Here is a 22,818-nt window from a genome sequence, read left to right as displayed (position 1 = left end):
TGGCCACTTCAGCCTTTAGGCCCTCTAGTTCTTTATCCTTCTCCAAGTCAGACTTCAACCCTTGCTTGACATTAAGCTGGTTCTGGAGTATAGTTAGCTCCTTCTATAGCAATAAAGACTGCTGTTCCCGAGTCTCCTTTTCAGCTCTGAGGGGTTTTAGCCTCTGCTCCCACTTTATCACTTGCACTAAGAACCTTTCCCATAAAGAGCATGTCTCAGGGATTTCAGCCCAGTTCCCATCAGTCATAGCAGCCTTCTCCTCCAGTTCCCTCCAGCTCATTATTATATAGGTCTGCTGGGTACTACTGCCATTATTGCAGCTTCTTCTGTACACTGGTTCTGAGTGTTCATGCCATGGGATGCCTGGTCCTTTGACAAACAGCCAGTTGTCCTTCTTGGAAGGCCTTTCTGGAGCCTCGAGGGGTCAAACAACTCCCCTGTATCTACATCAGCTTCCCATTAATCAACTTCTGCGCTCAGCATGTGAATGCAGGTCTCCACCCATGTTTTAGTATCCTGGTCACACCATCCTTCACAGTCCTGGACCAGTTTTCACTGCAACACAGCTTCTTCTGCCACAGTGTATAGGCTAATGCTTCATTGGCCAGTTTCAGGAGCTCACTAGCCTTAGTCTCCAGCTTCTTTTCCCTCTGGGTAACCCACTGCTCCAAGGTATGATTGACACTCAAACTCCAGCTTCTGCTTCAAAGCTTCTTCCCTTGTTCTGCTCAAGAAAAGGATCTCTCTCCCTTCCTTTGTACTTTTCCTTCAGCATATTCCCTCACATCCCTGCAGTGGGAGGAGCAGTTCTCCAAAATTAGCAGATACACTAAGTCTTTCAGACTTTTGTCCTGGTTGAGATCCCTAACTCAAGATTTCCATTTTCTTCTGCTCCTCCACACATGTGCTCCTTTAGGGTGTTCTCACTCTCTAATCCAGTGGTGGGCAACCTGCGGTCTGCGGGCCGCACATGGCCCATCAGGGTAATCCACTGGTAGGCCACGAGACCGTTTGTTTACATTGACCATCCACAGGCATGGCCGCGAGCAGCTCCCAGTGGATTACCCTGATAGGCTGTGTGCAGCCCGTAGGTGGCAGGTTGCTCACCACTGCTCTGACCATTCCACCTTGGTATTGAGATGTAGCTCCTGGTGCAGTTCTTCCTGAAGTAACCCCTCATCCTCCACAATAGTGATACCAGTTCTACCCAGCTGTCCACTGATTTAAACAAATTGGCTTTCTGTCTCTCTAGCTGGAGAGGCTTGTAACTGGTTATGTAGAGAGTGGTTCCAAGAAACATTTTCTCAAGAGCAGATTCCTTGAGAGTCCTCATTGCTGTGAGTCTGAATGGGACGAGGAAGAGTCAGCAGTTTGTTTCTGCTGGCAGATTGGTAGCTCCAGTTACTCAGGAGAAAATGCTGCAGATCTCAAAAATGCAGCATGGCCCACTAAACTCTGTTTTCACAGGAAACCATGGTTTCCAGAAGTTGCAAGAATTGGAAGGCTGAGATTTTTTGGATGGTCTCAAAGCTTTGGGAGAACCAATGATTTAAACTTCTGAAAGTGATCCAAGATCAGGAAGACTTTTCCTAAATCTGTCTTGTAAAAAAAGAGCTTGTGGTTGAATGGTCCCTGTAAAGAAGTCTGAAACCTCTTCTCCTGACTGATGATAATATTAGAATATAGTGTCTTGACAAGCATGGCAGACTGTTCCCCTTGCTGAGGAAGTATTTATTTATCTGCAGACAAAAATACTGCATTACTTATTACAAAACCACAAGCCAATGTAAAGTTAAGGCATTTAATAGTACATACCATCTACTTCTCTGTCCAGAGACACATGTCACCTTACCACTAGAACAGTAAGTCATAGTAAATAAACTCTTACTTTTATAAGAAGATCATTCAGGCAGTGATAGATTTGAATCTTCACGCTTCAGACATCTCTGAGCATATTCACAGAGGTATGGGAACAATTGTGGCTCAAGTCAGAACCAAAGAAATTCATTTGTTCCCTTATTTAGTTGTCAAAGACAAGATACAGAACTGAATTGCAACAGACAACAAACACCGGCATTAGGGTGCTGTTATCTTTCAGATTTATGCTAAATCATGACAAGAGCAGCCTCACACCCACTCATTCACTGATGTGCCTGGGATTACTCATACAGACCACCATTGGGCAAATGGTTATCAAAACTATAAAGGTATGGCATTCTAGATCCAAAGCTCAAAGAGATCATAAAAGCCTGCTCGGACCCCTGGGGATGATTATTTTTTCCATGGACATCCCCTGAACTGAGTTGCACACAAGGAACCTTCCTAAATTCATCCTAAAAAAACTGGGTCCATCACAGAGAGTATGGAGAGGAAACTCTCATCTGTGAAGATGGAACTGTGTTTATGAAGTCAGAGATACCTACTTTGAAATCAGTGGGAGTTAGGCATATCTAATCCATGTATCAGAGTAACAGCCGTGTTAGTCTGTATTCGCAAAAAGAAAAGGAGTACTTGTGGCACCTTAGAGACTAACCAATTTATTTATTTATTTATTTATTTATATATGACTTTATTTATTTATTTATTTATTTAAACTGGTTAGTCTCTAAGGTGCCACAAGTACTCCTTTTCTTTTTGCTAATCCGTGTAGGCATTTTCAAAAATCATAATAGGCTCCTAAATACTAGGCCAAACACCCCCTTCCCCATATGCTGGAGATGTCCTTAGGTAGTGAGCGTGCACCTATTCCTTGCCAGGTCTGGCATTTGCCTCCTTTGCTTATGGAGGTCCAGAAACTCCTGGCACAAAACTGAATTACACAGGAGTTTTGTAGCCATTTCTATACAGGAATATTAGGCATGGGAATGTGTACAGACCAATGGGCTAAATGTAGTGAGAAACATAAGGGAATTCAACAACAACAATGAAACAGCAGAATCCCTTCTCCTGCCTCTGGAGGTGCCCAAAACCTTTAGCTCCTCCACCCAAGGCCTCTAATCCCACTGGTGGGGCACATAAAGCTGAGCTGCACTAGCCTGGTGAGGTGTACTGCTCTCTGGTGGCTGCTCAATCTGAGCCTCCAGCCTGGTGGGGCGCTGCTTTTTGACTGCTTGGTCATCACCTGCCCTCAGGATACTAGCGAGTCTGAGTCTGAAGTGCTCGCAACTTGTCCTTTCCCCCAGACTCATGCATACCCACACCAAGGGAAACACAATCCTTCCTCTTTCCACCAAAGCGCCTCCCACACACACACACACACACATACTACAGACAAGATGGCACCCACCCCCCAGTTCGTCCCAGCTGCCATGGACTCCTCTGACCTCTTGTCCCTGTAGGCCACTGATCCTCCAGGACTTGGCTGCTCGCACTTAGGTGCCATCTGCTGGTTTATTCCAATACCTTTGAAAATCTGGCCCTAAATTCTTCAGTTAACTGACAAGGTCACCAATAAATGTCCTCCAATCAGCCTAGCTGTAGGAAGGATTTTATAATTTATACTGCTAAAGAGAATACATTTATGACAAAGTTTGGTAGAAAAAACATAGGTTGTAAAATGATGGTTTTTTTGACTCTTCCTGTTTGGTTAGTTAAGCTTAAGTTTTGTTTCAGACATTGCTGCTTTTCCAGACAGTGTCAACATTTTAGAGGGGGTGTGTGGAGATATCCGAACTCCAGACAAACTGATTGACAGAGTTAATGACAGTGGTGATGGCAGACACATGTGGCTTGCACCTATTCTTCCTGGTTTGGTATGAATACTTTTCTGTTTTCACCTCTTCATTACATCTGAGTGCTCTGTATGTCTCATGTGTGCAAAGATATAGATATACAAACATGTGTGTGTATGTGTATGCTTTTTAAAGTGAGGTTAGTGCCAGTGAAAAGTTCTGGACTGACACCTTTCAAAACGAAATCCTCTGTCTCCTGAAGTGCTACAGCATGGACAACAGCAATGTAGGTTTCCTCACACTGTGACCCCCCTTCCACCCCACCTCCCCATGCCTGCACTCTGACATGGAGGCATCACTTCTAGCAACAGGGTATGTAGATCCTTGGCCTCTCAGCTGAGACTACCAACAAGGGAGGCAGATGCATGTGTCTTGTGCAGTGGACACCTGTCCACTGAGAGGTGGGCTCAGAACACCAACTCATTTAATGTAAGCCAATGGTTAAGACTTTTGGTGTCTGCTGAACTGCTCTGAATTGAAAATAGTGAACAAGAAGGGACAGGCAGAGTGTTCCATGTCCCAAGGTTCTGAGTAATCCATCCCCTTCTAGTAGCATCATTTTAAAATTGTGTGTGGTTTCTAATATCTGAAAGGGAAAAGAAGATAAACCAGACTAGTTCTGGCCTACGTTTAACTTTTGGGGATGAACCATTTTGCACACCTGTATCGTGGACATTTACATTTCTCTACTTAACCTTTCAGAATTGGGCAGGTTAGAAGTTTCCAAAGAAGGTCTAACATGAGATCTGATGTTGGCTATTATGTTGGGGAAATCCTGACTTAGGGCTTGACTACATGGTGGGGTGACCACCCGTCCCGAATTGGGCAGGACAGTCCTGAAATGCAAAGTTCAAGACCTGGTCCCGGACTAAATGACTCCAGGACAGCCTTTGTCCTGGATTCCCTGCAGTGCTGCTCCGCACCCGCCCCAGGCTCAGGGGTGGCACTAACCTCTTTCCAGTGAGGGGTGCTGAGGTGGGCCTTTATCCCCCCTAATCATGAGGCCCTGCAACTGCTCCTCCTCTTTCCCCTGAGGCCCCGCTCCCTGGCCAAGGTGGAAGTCAGTGCTGGGCCATAGTAAGAGCTGTCCAGGGAGCCCCGGACCCTCCACCTGCCCTGGGTGGGGTGTTGGGGTGCCCAAAAGCCACCCCCAGACCATGTCTCGACAACCCGGGGCACACTACCCAGGGCAGCTGGAGGATTCGGGGCTCCCCACAGCGACCTGGGCTCCCTGAGTGGCTCTTACCAAGGCCTAGCTCTGGCTTCCAGTCTGACCAGGGGGCAGGGTCTCAGGGAAAAGAGGAGGGGCAGGGAGTGGGGCCACAAAGACTGGTGGGGCTCCTGCATGTAGGGTTGCCAACTGTCTAATCACACAAACCCAAACACCTGTGCCCTGGCCCTGCCATGAGGCTCCACTCCTGCCCCACCCCTTCTCCGAGGCCCTGCTCTGCTCATTCCATCCCTCCCTCCCTCCATTGCTCGCTCTCCCACACTCTCACTTTCACCGGGCTGGGGCTGAGGGGTTCAGAGTGTGGGAGGGGGTTCTGGGCTGATCCTGGGGCAGAGAGTTGGGGTACAGGAGGGGGTGCAAGCTGTGGGAGGGAGTTTGGGTGCAGGAGGGGGCCCAGGGCAGGGGATTGGGGTAGGGGGTGCTGTCTCTGGGAGGGAGTTTGGGTGCAGGAGGGGCTCAGGGCTGGGGCAGGGGGTGGGGATGGAGGAGGGGGGTGGGGTGCTGGCTCTGGGAGAGAGCTTGGGTGCGGGAGGGTGCTCAGAGCTGGGGTAGGAGGTTGGGGTGCAGGCTCCAGCCAGGCAGCATTTAACTCAGGCAGCTCCTGGTCAGCGGCGCAGCGGGGCTAAGGCAGGCTGCAGCCCCTGAGGGAGGGGCAGGGGGCTCTGCACACCGCTCCGAGCGCCAACTCCACAGCTCCTATTGGCCGGGAACTGCAGCCAATGGGAGCTAAGTAAGAGGTGCTTGCAGACAGGGGTGGCGCGTGGAGCCCCCTGCCCCTCCCTCAGGGGCTGCAGGGGTGTGTTGTCCGCTTCCGGGTGCAGCCTGGGGCCAGGGCAGTCAGGAAGCCTGCCTTAGCCCCGCTGTGCCGCCTGACTTATAGCAGCCTAAAATCTCCCAGATTGGCTACAGTAGCCTCCGGGAGACAGAGCCCGATTCCATGAGACTCCTGGTGAAACCGGGAGGGTTGGCAACCTACCTGCTTGTGTCTCACTTTTGCCTTTTGAAAAGGTGGTCACCCTAGTAATGCGCACTGCAGAGGTGTGATTTGTAAAGTGCACTAATTTGCCATGCAGTAGTTGGTCTGTGTAGGCCCTGCTGGTGTGCACTAGGGAACTTTTAGTGCATACCAGCAGGGCTTACCCAGACCAATTACTGTGTGACACATTAGTCCCCTTTAGAAATCACAGCCCCGTTGTGCACATTGCTACTCCATTGTAGACAAGCCCTCCGAATGTTAAAAGTTACAATTATAAACTTAAGCTGTCAATTAATGAGAAATTTCAAATACAAAAAAAGAAAACAGCTTGGGAAATTATACAAACAGCATTACATGTTGCAGTGCAGTGGATATAAATGAGGTAATGCCTCCAGATATGTAGGAATTCTTGGATATCTGCATTTCTTGGGGTAATGAAAAACGCAAGACTAATTGCAATACCATACTCTTGTAAGTATGCAATATACCTGAAACGCCACAGTCATGTGCATGTTATTCCTTATACAATTACCTCTTCTCCCGGATGTGCTCTTTCTTCTGTAAATGCTGTGCAGTGGAGACCTTTTCCTGACTTCTTTGGCCCCAGACTTTGCCTTCATGGCTGTGCCAAAGAATCTTGATTTCTTTGTAGCAGTGTAGTTGGTTGTGCTGGAGTACCACAAGGTGGATGTATTTATTCCCTCTGGTGCATGCATCTCTTCTGCTTTGGGATTGGAGTCTTGTTTCACAAAGCTCTTGGGACCTCCAGTTTGCTCTTGGTGAGAATATTATCTGTACCATACACCTCTGAAGAGGACATCCTTCATAACAATAGTTACAGCCCAGTCATAGTCAGGTACAGTCCAAATGGCCAATTCTCTGTAAACTGTAGTCCATATGGGAAATGTGATGTGGGCAGTGATTTTATCCACATTGTCAATCTCAAGTCATGTCTGTTTCCGTCTCTTACAGGCCACTATCCTGTTTGTATTTCCCCAGCTCTCTTTTGCATCACTGTTATGACTCACCAGGTGTTCATTCACCTGACTATAACTAATGGTATTCATCTAATCTAAAAACAGCATCCATTGCAGGCCATCTGTCTTTTTCAGAGAATTTGCAAAACTGTTACCTGAAGTTTTGTATGTACTTGAAACCAGATTTGTCCCTCACTCATGTCTGATCTTGAAGAACAAAATTATGGTCAATTATAATTCTTTCTTGACCTGCCATTCAGAGCTGGTCCTCATTTGCGCAATCTTGCAGTTTCTGATCATCTAAAACTCCTCAGTACACCTTCTGAGTAGGTTGCACTGCTTGCTACTCTCCCACAAGTGGGAATATACAGAGGCCACTCAAAGAAGGGGAGGATACTTACCAGTAACTGTCATTCTTCCAGAGCATTCCCTCTGCATATTCACAGTCCCTGCCAACCTTCCCCACTTCTTCAGAGTTCCAGGTGAAGAATTCTGAAATTAGGAAACAAACTGAGCATGGTTTGTGCCATGCTTCCTTTTGTACCTTCAGAATCCAGAAGGGGCAAATGGCCCTAAGGGACTGCTCTCTAGTCCGCAGCTCGACCCCAGGATGCATCGGTCCCACAAGTGTGAATATGCAAAGGCCACACTCTCAAAGAACAACAGTTACCAGTAAGTAACTGTAAAATGTTTCCAGCATTCAGTGGAAGGTCACACTCCCAAACTTGTTTTGCCTGTGCAGTCTCTACTTCTGGGATGAGAAAACATCAGAGCAATTAACTTAGTGATGCTTTTGCACAGACTGAGGTGCCATAGTGTGCAGATCTTCCATTCGGTCTCTGAATCCTTGGGTCATCTGTTCTATCTGGAGTTTCAGGAGGCTTTGATTCCCCTGTTGGAGCCTTTTGGTAGAAAAGAGAGACCATTTTAACAAGTACTCTTGCAAAGAAGAGAGCCCTAAGCAGGAAGTAAGGAGGTCAAGAGAGTTGAATTGATCACTTTCTAGGCGCAGGGGAGACTCTGGTTCTGACCATATTTCTATGCCACGTTTCTGTGCAGGGCTTTGTTCTCAACAGTCAGATTCAATATGCTTGGATCCACTGAAGCATCAGGTCTGGTGTTCAAGTGATTATTTAGTTCCACACCAGGTCTAATACCCGCCAAGCCAATGCTAAAGTTAGAAACTATTATGAGGATTGAGGAAGGATTTAATTCTGGGACTTGGAGCAAAATCTTTACAGATCCATCAGGATTTGCACTGAGAGGTTCCTCTGATCCGTTGTCTGGATGGAAGGTGCCTCAAATGAGGTTTAGGTCAGATCCATATGAATCTTTGAGATAGATGCCCACGCTTCAGTTAACACTCAGCAAACCAACTGCTTCATTTGTTCTCAGAGAGGATGAGTGTCCAGTGTCAGATACCTCTGAATCACCTGGCCCTGGTTCTCTTATCATTCCCCCAGAGCAGAGTCCTGTATTTTCCCTTACATCTCCGCAACTGTATGGGGAACTACTGTTCCATCTCGTGTTACTCATGGTCAGTGTTCAGCTTACATGCCAGTATGGTCTTAATTTCACAGTTAGGGCTGTTAGAGCACCTTCTCCTAGATCAAAACAGTCTGGTGGACCTCACCCACCTGAAAAACAAGTTGCTTGAGAGCCATCATCTCCTTGAAGCTTCTGTGCTTCCATCAGCACTGGAGTTAACATTTTTGACTGTAGAGGACTTGGAGGATGTCAGGTGGTGAAAGAGATTCCTGGATGAATGAATGAATTCTCATTACCTTTTCCTCTTACGCTCCAGATGACAACAAAGCTTTGGAGATTCTTGTGGCTGCAATTCCAAGGAAGTTGTATAAATTATTCAGTGTTTTCCAATCCAAGGAAAGAGGAAGGTGTCCTTACCGATTCTTAAAGGCCTTAAGGATTTTGCCTTGGTGTCTGCAAGTATCCAGCCTTTGTGCCTTCCAATTTCAAGAAGTCTGATAGGACGTACCAGGACCTGCAACAGGATTTAAATATTTTTCTTTCCCCTTCCCTGTTCTGAGGACTGTGCAGATGTTTGCCTCTGCAGATAGACCTCTGTAGTTCCCCTCCCTCCATCCCCCAGTGCAATAAAGCATCTAGAAGTTTGTGTATTTTATTGGGAAAAGTGTACTCACTTGCTTGGCTCCTTGAGTGACATTCGCCTCCGAGCTCAAGGCGTTTGCATCACTAAAGTCCCACTTAAACCCTCTCAACTACAATGAATCAAATTGATTTGAATATAAATTGCCTAATGTTCCTCTTCCCTCTAATCTCTGTCAGCTTGCCTGCCAGCCCCTAGACTGTGAGTTCTTCAGAGGAGGGACTATCCTTGAGTGTTTGGAAAGTGTCTAGCACACAGTGGGTACTACCATAAATAAATGAATGATAAGTACAACTAAGCCCGTCAGAATCATCTGGCTTTTTGTGGAGATGTCCAAGGGGAAAACAATAACAGTTGAAGGCTATGAAAATGGACTGCCAATACCAGACAGACCAGTAGTGCCTCAGAAGGGACTAAGCACCACCAATTAAATCATCCCCTCTTTATATTTTTGGAGTTGCCAAATATCCATCCTTTCTTCCCTTTCTTTCCCAGTGCAGCTCCATGGAGAGCAGTCCAGAGGGGCTGCTGACATTTAGCCCCTGCAGTGTAGCTGTCCGGGGAGGAAGAGGTTGATGGAAGTGGTTGCCTCTAGCTCCCAAGAGAACTCCTTCTTCCAGTGAAAGTATTGAACAGTGCAGAGACCAGCACATGTTCACAGGCTGCCTTTTCAATTCCCTTTGAGGCTAAAGAAGATTAGCCCCAAAGTGTCTGAACACAGCCTCAGTATAGAGCTCCATGCCTTCCTTAGGTGCTGTGGCAGTGGGAAAGGGAAGCAGAGCTGTCCAGTGTCCTGCAAATTTAAACAGGAGCAGAGGCAGCAAGTGTGTAGGAAGAGGGAAATGGATGGTTAGCAGCCCAGTGGTGAAGGGCTGGGCCTCTCACGCAGCATCGGCGCCTAGCAGGGAGATTCGGGAGCTCAGTGAGGGATGGCCTTTGGCTTGTCAGGTCTGACAGTGGCAGCTGAGTGGCTGGAGCCACTAGCTTCTTTTCAGGAGAGGGGAGGGAGGGAGGGAGCTAAGGTGGGGCCTTTCGCCTATGTCCTTGTTGGGAGGAATGGTAAAGAGCAGGAAAGGGGAAGGCGCAGAGTGACTGGAGCTCCACCATTTGCTTTGGGCACCAGCTGCTACTGAGGGGGACTTGGAGCGAGAGAAGAGACAGGCTGGTTACCTCAATGACTTCCCTCTGTAATGTTTCCATTATGGCAATATGTAAAGCTGGTACTTGGCATTTGAACCATGCCTGATGAAGCATTCCTCTTTCCATTGAGATGCCAGTCTGATTACTGATTTGAGAGAGTAGTGCTTCAGTTTCTGTTTAATTAAATCTCCTTAGCCCTCCCTCTGTAGCTGTCTACTGCTTGCTAATCTCCCTAATAACTGGGAGTTAGCAAAACCCATTTCATGATAGTAAAAGGAAAATAACTCACCAGTAGCTGGAGTTCCCCTAATATATATGTATCTGTGTACATCCACATAGCTCTTTCCTCCTTCCCCTCTTCTTTGGAGGGTGGTTAGTGTCAGGAAGAGGAAGCAAGCTGATCCTGCGGGGTGTGAAAAGGGCAGTCTCTGTAATGGAATCTGTTGGAATGCTGGACCAAATCTTTGGAATGCATGTGCCTCCTAATGGTCAGGCTGCTTTGAACTGTTCCAGGGACCTACCAAAGCAAGTGTGCCCCTCTTTAACTGGAGATCTGCAACACATTCAGCAAACTTCTCTTTTCTGTTAAATAATCTTCCTTTTTTCTTTATGCCTTGTATTTAATCAGGCAGAGTAGTTCTGTCTTGGGGTAAGATAGATATTTGGTTGGTCGGAATGATTCATTTCTCCATCTCTGATAGCTGTTTTACTATTAATATATACGAATAGCCAGCAAATTAATTATTGTACCTGAATGTAACTGTCACAAGGCAGAGTCTATGCTGGGTGGAGGGAAGGGCAGGGGGCTTGGCTGGCTTGGTTTTTCTCAATTGCAGGACAGATCAGATATTTTACTAAACTGCACCAGATGTAGCCAGTCCAAGAATCAAGGCAACAAAAATGTGGCTTAAAAGCCACTGTTGAGCCACCTTGGGCCCAACCACCCCCATGAACCTGGCCCAGTGTCTTCAGTGGAGTACTTCCTATCTTTAATTGTGTAGCTGAGAGCAGAATCAGTCCCCTGAGCTCCCAGGTAAATTAGAAAGCTGAGCCAGTATATTAAATACCACCATTAATCTTCTCACAGGCAAGGCAGTGTCAGATCTATATTTCAGGTGGATTCAGAAAATAAAAAACTCAGTGTCAGCATCTGGCAACCTAAAGTTACAGAAACCAGATTTACAGTAGTATATACTTAATTGCCGCCTTAGAAAGCATATTAAAACCCCAAGAATGTGAGTAAAGACCCCTGAGGCATGACAACACCATCCCTTCTTAAAGATAACCAGAAATACTGTTTCTTTAAAGAGATTGTCCTGGAAAAGTTAGCTCTCCCTGTGGAGAATGTATTCATGGAACCAGACTCTCCCTGAAGCCCAAAGATAGAATCCTAGCAAGAAATAAGAGTAGAACAATATATTGAAAAGATACAATATTATTATTTTCAACTTTTAAAAATAGGCTTGCATACTCCTGAGATCAGTGAACTGCTTCAGAACATGTGGCAAGGCTTATCCATGGTCTATTGCTAAACTTACCTGAATTACAGTAGTGCTGAGGAGGTCCCAGTCATGGATCAGAACCCTGTGGTGCTAGGTGCTGTACAAACACAGAACACAGGGACAGTCCCTACCCCAAAGAGCTTACAGTCTGAATATGAGACAAGAGACAACAGGCTGACGCAACCAACAGAGGGGGAGCACACGGAAGCAATGTGACGATCCTAGCCAGCCATGTTAAGTTTTTAGTCAGCCTCAGGGCAAAGCGGAGTTTTAAGGGATCTGAAAGAGGACAATGAGGTAGCTTTACAAATGTTATGAGGAGTAGTTCCTGGGCAAAAGGGGCAGCATGCAACACAGCACCAAGGTGCTTGTTGGAAAATGTAACAAGTGGGCAGTGGAGGAGACGTTGTTAGGAATGCAGAGAGGAGAGTCATTATCTCGATAGCATATCAGAAATGAAAGGTAAGTGGGGATAGGCCACAAGGGCCTTATAACCAAGACCAGTAGTTTTTGATGCAATAGCAAGGGGGGAGCCAGTGGAGAGATGTGCAGAGTGGAGGGACATGGTTGGAGTGATGAGGCAGGAACATGATCTTTGCCATAGCATTTTGGATGGATGTAAGTGGTGAAAATTGCATTTGTCGAGGACATGTTGCAGCAGTCGAGACATGAGATGAGGGCCTAGGTGAGCGTTTTCGCTGTGTGGATGGCAAGGCCAGGTCTTAGAGATGTTGTGCAGGAAGAAGCAGCAAGATTTCGACTAGCCTGAATCAGTGAACCTAGAGCAAGATCAGTCAAAGAGGACGCCCTGGTTCCAGGGATGAGAAGCAGGAAGGTGGTGCTGGCCACAGTAACTGAGAGAGGAGGGAGAGGGAAAGGCTTTGGGTGAAGAAAGAAGAGCTCTGTTGTGGGTTAAGCTAATGGCTTGACATCCAGGAGGAGATGTTAGAGAGACAAGCTGAGATTTCAGTCTGAACAGGAGAGAGGTCCAGAGTGGAGAACTAGATCTGTGAATCTTTGGCATGGAGATGATAGATGAACTCATTAAATGCTTAAATATAATTTTTCTGCTTTCCAGCTCTGCTCCTTTAATACAAAATTTGAGTCTTGTTCTTTACGTTTATCATGCTTTATGTTTGCATTCCTTCATTTGATGTTTGTCATGTTTTACTGAAAATTAAATGAATTCTTTTCTCTGACAGGTGAATAGGGTTTATGTTATTTTTGACCTGCCCACTACCGTGTCAATGATCAAACTATGGAATTATGCAAAAACTCCCCAAAGGGGAGTGAGAGAATTTGGTGTAAGTACTTATTCATAAGCAATTTTTATGAGTCAGCTTGCCCTAATTTCCTTTTTTATTTCATACTCATAATTTATCACAGTGTGATTCACTCTTTTTGTGTGCAACTTCAACATAAATGTCTAAGTTTTTAAAAACATGATGATTCATTAAAGTTAATAACATGCAGAATAACAGAATCAATTTCTGTAATAGGGTGTAGTCAGGTCTTCTATGCCTGCTCATATATTTTATTAGAAACTAATCTGCCAGGAGACAGAGTGTGAGAAAGCACCAGAGGCAAATTGAGAGAGATGCAAACTGTTTGATACAGAGATGCAGCTAAACTAGTGAGCAGCTCTCCTGGAACAAATGGTGCAACTCCTATTCAGCTGACAGAAAGGACTGTATTGAGAGCAATGACATTTCATTCAGATGCTTTTTCCAGAAGAGTTTTCAGTTTTCATGAATAATAATATAAACTGTTGCTTGAACAAAACTGATTCTTGATTGTTTTGTGTTTCCAGCTTCTTGTAGATGACTTGCTTGTGTACAATGGAATTCTAGACATGGTGAGCCACATAGTGCATGGCATCCTGCCCACTTGCGACCCTGTGGTCCCATATCATACCATTCTCTTTACAGATGATGAGAGGATTTGCCAACGAGAAAAGAATACAGTTATTAGGTATGTGCTGGGCTTTCATTTTAATGAAGAATCCTATTTACATAATTTTATCTCCAGTGGCTGATGTCAGCAACTTCTACGTTACTGTCAAGAATTGCAGTGCTATGTACTGACTGGCATAGAAAGCAATTGTGCTGTATATTGTATTCAAAGGATCAGATACCAACCCAGTGATGTTAAATTTTAGAAAAGTAGATTTCAATAAAATGAGGAAGTTAGTGTCAAAAGTAAAAAAAAAAAAATTAAAATCCTTCCATTTGGCATCAATTCTACTTAAGGAAACAATACTAGAGTCTCACACAGTATACATACCATAGAACAAGAAGGTAAGCAGTAAACCAGTCTGGCTAACTGATAAGGTTTGAGAGGTTATTCAAGCCAGAGATCTTTCAGAATATGGAAACCAATCTTAGTGAAGCCAATTAAAAGAAGCATAAATTACAGGATGAAAATATAAGAAGGAAATTAGTAGGGCCCAGACGCATTTCAAGGAGCAAATAGCTAAAGGTAGAAAAACAAATTGATGTTACAAGGCTAACTGCACTCTGTCCCCTTTGTGGTCACTCTGTTCCTTTGTGCACCTGCTTAGGAGTCAGGCCTCATGTCTTTACCTCTCTAGTGGTGGAATTCTGCAATTATCCTACTGCTAGGGCTTGGGCAGCAGTATCCTGTGTATTAACCATACTTACACAGCAAATTCAGCTGGGTTCAGCACCTGCAGTTTTTCCCTTTGGGAGCCTGTGACTCGTGGTGAATACAGTGACCAGCTAGTCTTCTTGTTTATTTTCACAAAGGAACAAAGCATAGTAGGAAAAAATTGATTTTAAAATAAGAAAACATCTACATACATGTCTATCATTCATACTTAAGGTTTACCATCCCTTGATAGTGACCTAAGCAGGTCTACCTTCTTCAGACACCCCAGTGGTCTTGGCATCAGTCTGCTTTCCCTGTCCAGTTACCCAGCAACTATCTCATCTCTGGAGAGAAAGAGTCCTTTTTTCTCTGCCAGAGAGTCCCTGGGCTTGTTCCCTTCGGGATCAATCCAGTCCTTTGGGCTAAACAGGAGGTCAAGCCAGGCTCCTCAGAGCCAATGGCTCAGCCATTCTCCGGTAACCCTCAAGGGTTTACCATGGAGTGGCTTATCTCAAGCTATTGTTTTCTTCCTGCTTACTTTTCCTTACAACAGCCTATTAAACTAACCCAATATTTTCATACAGTAAACGTATCAAATCAACACACACTATTCCTCAGTTATTAAGGAGCAGCTCCATGCCCGTCACACAAATAATAAGAAATTATTTAAGTATGTCATTAGCAGGAAGCCTGCAATACTCTTGTTGGTGGGTCTGCTGGATCACTAGAGTTAAAGGGAGCAATTAAGGGGGATAAGGACCTTTGCAACAATCTTCCCCAGACAATGTTGGGGAGATTCTTTTTACCGGTAATGGAGATGAGGTACTATCAGACTGAAGTGTCAAAATGAGAGATGCTGATACAAACTAAAAGCAATAAGTCACCAGGCCCACATGGAATTCATCCAAGAGTTCATCTAAAAGAGTTCATTCTAAAAGAATTCATCTAAAAGAACTTAAGAAAGCTGTGACTTAACTTTGCAATCTCTCATAAACATCAGCTGTGATACCAAAGAATTGATACCAGAGTGGGTATTAAATGTCGTATCTATAAATAAAAAGAGTTGTGATCTGAGGAAATAGTGGCCTGTGAGCCTTATATCTGTGCCTGGTAAATTGGCTAAAATGATAACTAAGAGTACAGATATAAAACAGTTAGAAGGTGATTATATAATAGGATCTAACCAGTATGGTTTCTGCAAAGGAACATTGTAAAACAGTGGATAAAGGAGAACTGATTGACATGGCTTGTCAATGAAATTGAATAGTGGCAAATTGAAAATGTACAGAAGGAAATGCTTTCCCATATAGTACACAGCTAACTTGTGGAACTCCTTGCCATTATCATTTGAGGCCAAAACCATAATAGGATTCAAAAAGGGATTAGATGTTTATTTAGATAACAAGAATATCCAAAGCTGTTATAAAATTTTTAAAAATAAACAAGGGCATAAGCCAACCTCTGACTATATGGGCTTTATGAGACACTTTTTCTGAGGAGACGTTATCACACAGCTTCCTAGTATAGGATTTCGTGAACTTGCTCCAAAGCATCTGATATTGGTCAGTGTTGGTGCCAGATTGCTGAACTAGTTGGACCACTGTTCTGAACTAGTATGGCAAGTCCTATGTTCCTATCAAGAGTCCAGTCCAAATGGCTGTCTCATTGCATTTCTCATTGCTCTTGCCTGGCAGCCCTGCAGCTCAGGAGTTATGCCAGTGCACCTTTAATTGGAGACACAAGTAGCTCCAGCTGTAACTATGGGTCTCCTTTCTCTTCTGAAGACTTGTAAAGCTACTGTATGACCTTCTCCACACATACTCACAAAGCATTATTGTTTGAAGTTAGTTTCAAGAAAGGAATTGCCATTTGAATGATCAGTGCTGCAGAACGTGTTCCCCAGCCAGGGATGCCCTAACTCTCCTGTCCCCGGGATTTTCAGTTCAGGAGATCTCTTGGGTCTCTCTTTTCAGTTGGCCTTTTTTAAGCTTTCATTCCGTTTTTTCCTCCAAGCAGAGGCACCCTACCCTCACAGTTTTGTGGTGGAGAGAATAAAACCTCACACTATTAGTACTTGGTGGATCTTAACCTTCATTTTCAGAAGTGTGTATAAACTTTTCTTTATTGTTACTTTTGGCATTGGCCTACTGTCTTTCCCACTGCACTGTTCAGCACTTTTTATAAACTCTGGGCCTGATTCTGATCTCATTGACCTGTTTAAATCCAGAGTGACTTCAGTGGAGTTATTTCAGATTTATACTGATGAAGCCTGAGGTAGAATCTGTCTCACTTTGTGTTATTTTGAGATATCCCTCCTTTGTCTCCAAGAATGGAAATCTAGTACAATAAGGTATCTTTAGAGAAAAGGAAAAAGGCAATTCTTGTTTTCTGAAGCTATCATATCACTGGATTCCCACTCACCCACCCTTTGGGTTGCTTTTTGTGGTGATTGATATATAAGCATAAAATGGGGTTGGTCCATTTTGTTAATTTGCCAAGCTGCCTGTTAGATTTTAAAGCTAAAATCTAACAAACTAGATTTGCCAATTGGATAAGTGTTATAGCCAATATAGAACGGAACCTAATAGGATAACCTCTTTTTTTTTATTCAGGGAGCATTAGCTTTCCAGTTCTCATTCTGGGTTCTTTACAGGTCAACTTTTAACTTGAACAGTATTTCTCAAATCAGGACACATGCTTAGTCTTAACCAACCAACAATTTATTAATTCACCCAGAGCCACGTTAGTATACAATCACACATTCACCACTCAAGTGTAGACAACAACCAGTGTTCTAGATGTGTAGTACACACACACACAATACAGTCTTGCAATCAATTATCATAATCTAGAGTTGTCTCAACAGTTAAACCAAGCAACAATGTAAATTATCAAGATTTTTTATTACATTTATTTATGATACTCAGTTTCAGTTCTTTAGTACCTAGCATTTTTATCACATTCCAAGGATGAACTTGTCTTTAAGACACTTTTAAGAGTGTGGTTACTATAGCTTGAATGGATTGGTCCAACAGTTAAAAGTTTAGCATGTCAAAAGCAAGTGGTTAAAGTTATTGTTTTTTATCTCTCATAGGCCAATTTGCTTGGATATGCAAAGGAATTAAAATCTAATATATTGTTACTTTAGGTCTCACTGCAAAGTGTAGACTAGGCAAGATAATCTACAGTTATTTATATTAAAGAATAAAAGGGGAAATACAGTCTTCTAAATGAAATCTCATCACTTCTTCATATCCACTTAACCTGGGATGAGGGAGAGTCCTTTCCACCTGGCTGGTCTGGGCATCAGTCACACTTAGGATTCTGCAGCTTCTTATTCCATTCAGTCAACTCTCCATTTGCACATGGTGACCTCAATTTTATATACTCTAATTTCAAGGCTGGTTGGAGGGGCCACCCTCTGATTTCTATTGAACATGTGCCAAGTGAGTGTTCCAATTTCAGCTCTCTCTGTTTTTCTGCTGCTTCCATAGGTATCCCATAGTGTAGGTGTACAACAAATTTCTTCAATCCTTTTCTTATTGGAAGCCTTTATATGTTCAATTCATTTCAAGGATTGTATTTCGTTATTAGCCACTACTATCAATTGGGATCCACCCCTTTTAGCAATTGCTCTTAATATCTCAAAGTTATATCATTATAACATTCCTTCTTCCTTGTGCCAGACAATTCCTATTACGTCTAGAGTGCAACAGTTATTTACAATGAAAATCAACAAAATCCCTTCTCATCTTCTAAATCTGGAGGACATACTCAATGCATTCTTTGGTTGTACATAAGCATTTCACATTATTTAAGACTGACAATAGAGCAAGAAGGATATATATATATATATATATATATATATATATATATATATATATATTCACTTATTGAAGGAGGTAGATCTGACTCACAAAGCAAACAAACTTGCAGCTTCTAATTTTGGGTTAAAGATTATCCATGATATATTTGATTTACAAGGAAAGCAATATATAGTTTATAATTAGGGGTGAAAACATGTGGCTTTGATTTTCTTGGGGTAGTTTACCCAATTTGACCTTCAGTCTTACAGCCAGTCATTTCTAGTTTGCTTAACTTGCAGCTTCCTCATTCATCTCTTGATCCACTCACAATGTGCAATGGGCCACTTTTCATAGGCTAGGAAGGTGTCACTCTTGCCTGTAAACTGGAGTTCTTTTTAGGTAGGTTGGGAGGGAGAAAGAGGTTTTATCCGTATGCAGATCTTGCCTAGGTGATTAACAGTACTCCCATTTAGCCATTTCAATTTCTGTTCTTTGGGAGAAGAACTTCAAACCTTGGCTGATCTGTGGGTTCTTAGACAAAGTGTCTCACATGATGCAAATCATTTTCTTCTTGTCTTTACTTCTTAGATGGATCCTGTTTTAGGATAAACAGAGGTGGATAGCTTTTCTAATTTTTTTTAAGGCCAGAAGGAATCAGTAGTTGTTAATCATTCAATGCATATCTGTTCTAGAATGTCTCTCACAGATGTTATTGTTAAGCATCCAGCTGACATTTTTTATGTATTTAAATTTGATGAGATTTTGAAGCTATTGATTCCTGCTCATAAAGGAACAGATAATCTGGCTGCAGTCTACACACAAATGTTGCATTGATTTAACTAAAATCCACTTTTAAATAAAACACTCCCATATGGACACACTTACACTGGAAAGAAAGAGAACATTTTCAACAGTGAGGGTAATTTGGTAACATTGGAACAACTTACCACAGGTTTGATTCTCCATTGCGTACAGTCTTTAAATCAAGAATTGATGTGTTTCTAGAAGATATTTTTTAGTTCAACCAGAAGTTATGGTCTTGATGCAGGAATCACTGGGTAAAATTCTCTGGCCTGTATGGTGCAGGAGGCCAGACTAGATGATCATAATAATCCCTTCTGGCCTTGAAATCTATAAATGTATGAAATTGGTTTATAACTCTTTTATATCAATTTAGCTTAATTCAGTAAATGATCAAATTAAGCTAAATAAATTTAGGATGGTTGCAAATTGGTTTAAGAGTGTCTACATGGATTTGCACTGGTTTAATGAAGTTGATTTAAAAACAGATTTTGGTTTAGGTGGTCAGATTTTGCATGTAGAGAAGGTCGGAGTAGGCTGTGGAGTGGACGTGGTAGTAGCAGTTGGAATGTGTGTGTGAGAGCACCCCTCCCAACAAATACAATTGTGAGGAATAACTTTAGGTTCTTAGGTTTATAACTGTGGGCTATATGAGAGTTAAGCCTCACCCTTCCAGACTGTGACTCACAGAAGGCAGTGGTGGCAGTGATGCAGCCTCGCAGTGGTTTAGGTAACACATTGCAATGTGCTTCCCCATAGCTGCAGTGGTGTCTATAGACTATTGATTATCCCTGCTATTGGTCTGTTTTTCATCTTTGCAGCAATCATGTAGAGGATCAGGATGTACGAATGATGAACGAAAATCAACTTATCACAAACTCCAAAAAGAAGCAGATTGCTGCTGATCCCGGTGAGTTCCATTTCTTTATGAGAACCTTTTGCCCACTTTCCGCAGACAGAATGAAAAACGGGCACACTTTTTGGCAGATATACAATCACCAAGAGTATAGAAAGTGGGGAACCTCCAGTAAATATACCTCCCTTCCCTGCCAACCCCTCCACCCTAATAGGGCAAAGCTGCTAGTTCAAGCTCCTCCTGCCCCAGCATGACAGCTGGACCCCTTCATCTAGGCCAGTGGTTTTCAAACTTTTTTTCTGGGGACCCAGTTGAAGAAAATTGTTGATGCCAGTGACCCGAAGGAGCTGGGGATGAGGGGTTTGAGGTGTGGGAGGAGCTCAGGGCTGGGGCAGAGGGTTGGGATGTGGGGGTGAGGGCTGTGGGGTGGGGCTGGGAATGAAGAATTCAGGGGGTGGGAGGGGGCTCTGGGCTGGGGCAGGGGGTCGGGGTGTGGGAAGGGGTTAGGGCTCTGGACTGGGGGTGCAGGCTCTGGGGATGAGGGGTTTGGGGTGCAGGGGGGGCTCCAGGTTTGGTTGGGGGTCAGGGCTGGGGCAGAGGGTTGGGGTGCGGAGTTGGGGCATGGACTTACCTCTGGAGGCTCCCGGTCAGCAGCACAGTCAGGGTGCAGAAGCAGGTTTCCCGCCTGTCCTGGCACAGCGGACTGTGCTGCGCCTGAAGTGGACAGCAGCAGGTCCAGCTCCTACATGGAGGTGCAAAAGTGGCTCCATGTGGCTCTTGCGCACAGGCACACCCCACCCCCACCTCCCATTGGCTGCGATGGTGCTTGGGGCGGGGGCAGCGTGCGGCGCACAGCGGCCCCTTTGCCTAGAAGCTGGACCCACTGCTGACTGCTTCTGGGGCACAGCGCGGTGTCGGAGCAGGTAGGCACTAGCCTGCTTTAGCTGGGCAGCACCGCCAATGGGACTTTTAACATCCCGGTTGGCAGTGCTGACCAGAGCGACCCAGTGCCTTACATGCCGCAACCCAAACTTTGAAAAACGCTGATCTAGGCCACACCTCTGCCACAGGGCAGTAGGACCTCTCATCCACACCTGGCTTAATGTAACTAAACTCTTGAAATCTCACAGCTCTAAGGACAACTCTGCTCACAGCTTTAAAGCTTGGGGGATAATAGGTGAGAAAATTTATCTCATGGCTCTCCTCCTTTCTCAATTCACATAAAGTCTCCTCCTCACTTTCCCCCTCTCCCTCTCCTTCCCAGATGTAAAAGTGAGCCCTTGCTTACCTCTCTATACCCATCCTGGCATGCTTCCAACATACTTGCTAAATGGAAACAACACAGCACTATGAATACAGATGGTACCTGCTCATAGCAGACTAGGCAGGTTTTTTCCCCACACTAGTTAGCAGGTTGAGTTAAAGATGGGGGGAGCCTATTCTGTAATTCGACCTGCTAACTAATGTGAAAACTACAAATTGCCTTGTCTTAACTAGGATTTTACCTTGCATTTGTTAACTTGAGTTAGCTAACTATGTGGGCGCCCTGAGGGAAAGCAAGCAATTGGCCAGCATAACCCTTAAGAATCCCTCAGAGAGGAAGCAGCAAACTTGCTGAAGGGCTTCCTTGTCCACCCTTCCAAAGTCCTGCAGCTGAGTCAAAATTTCCACCTGGTCAATGGTATCAAGAGCTGCTGATAGAATCATCTTACCCTAGTCTGCTACTAGCAGATCATCGCTCGTCAAGGTCAGCACAGTCTTTGTTCTGTAACTCAATCTGAAAATGGACTAATATGGATCAAAGAAATCTGTCAAATGCAAGTGTAGCTCATGCTGACTCATCACCACCTTCTTGATAATAGAGCCCAAGAGGGAGACCGGGTTCAAGATGAGATGAAAATTGGTGAGGTTGTCCATGTCCAAAGTTCAAACATGGCTGACAATTTTCTTACCTCAAGGAAGGCATTACAGTAATGATACTCCTCAGTACTGGCCTCAGTGTATCTCCACTGGGTTTGTAATCAGCTTTGAAAGGCATAAATTCATCTCAGAGGTGGTTGGTTGTGCTCCCCAAGTAAACCACCCAGTCAAGACGGTGTTTTTAATTTCCATCCACTGTTCTCATGGAAGCTGTCGATCAGCCTGAATCTGATCAATCTTCTCTAAATAATAATCATAATTAATCAGCAGTTCTTTGTAGACTTTACTGAGAAATACGTGACTGTGTTACCGTACTGTGAGGATTCATGGGACTTGATCCCAGGTCTATGCTGACGGGAGAAGCTGCAGAGTTTTAAGTGTAGACCTGCCCTCAGAGTGTCACAGCAAAATACAACCTGGAACAGATTGTTTAGCATAAGTATTTAAAACACATTTCAAGGGACCATTCAAGATTAAGTGGCCCTTTAACACCCCTGTATTCATGAGGAGGAAAGGGGTGGAAGCAGCTAGGGGAGGGTTAGTGGGTTATAGATTGTTGTAATAAGCCATAAGTGCCTCTGACTGAAGGGGTGAAGAAGAGCTTTGTGTAAGCTCGAAAGGTTGTCTCTCTCACCAACAGAAGTTAGCCCAATAAATACATTACCTTACCCACCTTGTCTCTAATATATTAATGGTCCTATATATGTTCTGCCCCATATATAGTTGCAGGTACTATATTTGAGTGAAGGCAACCCCCTAGCAGGGCACTTCAGATGCCTCAAAAACTACTGCCTAGTCTCCTGCTTCTTTTAGTGGCCCTGGATGTGGGTTGAAATTCAGGCTTATGTTGACTCATGTGACTTATGAACTTGCACCAAGGTGCTGCACACGAAACCTCTTGGCACCCTCATACCTCTGGAGACTCTTCCCCAGCCATGGACAGCCAGTGCCATGAATTCCATCATAGAACTCCCCAAATCAAATGGCCACACAGTAGTACTAACAGTTGTAGATCAACTGACCAAGATGGCACACTTCCTCTCCTGTGCCCATGTACCTTCAGCTCATATGACAGCTCAGCTCCTAGTAACAAATATCCTCTGCCTCCCTGGGCTCCCCTGCCTCTGGCGCAAAACCCTCAGG

At 44.3% G+C, this 22,818-nt stretch overlaps 1 protein-coding gene across 12 annotated transcripts in view; it reads left to right on the top strand.

Moving 5' to 3' along the window:
- The window catches only part of KATNIP (katanin interacting protein), a 181,367-nt gene that overhangs the window by 153,937 nt on the left and 4,612 nt on the right, over positions 1 to 22,818 (top strand). For 11 of the 12 annotated variants that reach the window (XM_073362645.1, XM_073362649.1, XM_073362647.1 and 8 more), the window contains 4 exons: positions 3,613 to 3,752; positions 12,888 to 12,989; positions 13,496 to 13,656; positions 19,721 to 19,809. In XM_073362645.1, coding sequence (XP_073218746.1) covers positions 3,613 to 3,752; positions 12,888 to 12,989; positions 13,496 to 13,656; positions 19,721 to 19,809 — 492 coding nt within the window. Of the gene's footprint in view, positions 1 to 3,612; positions 3,753 to 12,887; positions 12,990 to 13,495; positions 13,657 to 19,720; positions 19,810 to 22,818 lie in introns of those variants that run through there. The other variant, XR_012161174.1, reaches the window with a different exon arrangement.

Source organism: Lepidochelys kempii, chromosome 10 (genome assembly GCF_965140265.1).
Source record: "Lepidochelys kempii isolate rLepKem1 chromosome 10, rLepKem1.hap2, whole genome shotgun sequence".
In the NCBI taxonomy this organism is placed as follows: domain Eukaryota; kingdom Metazoa; phylum Chordata; order Testudines; family Cheloniidae; genus Lepidochelys; species Lepidochelys kempii.
The sequence above is the reverse complement of the archived record's forward strand: the minus strand, read 5'-3'. Positions and strand labels throughout refer to the sequence as shown.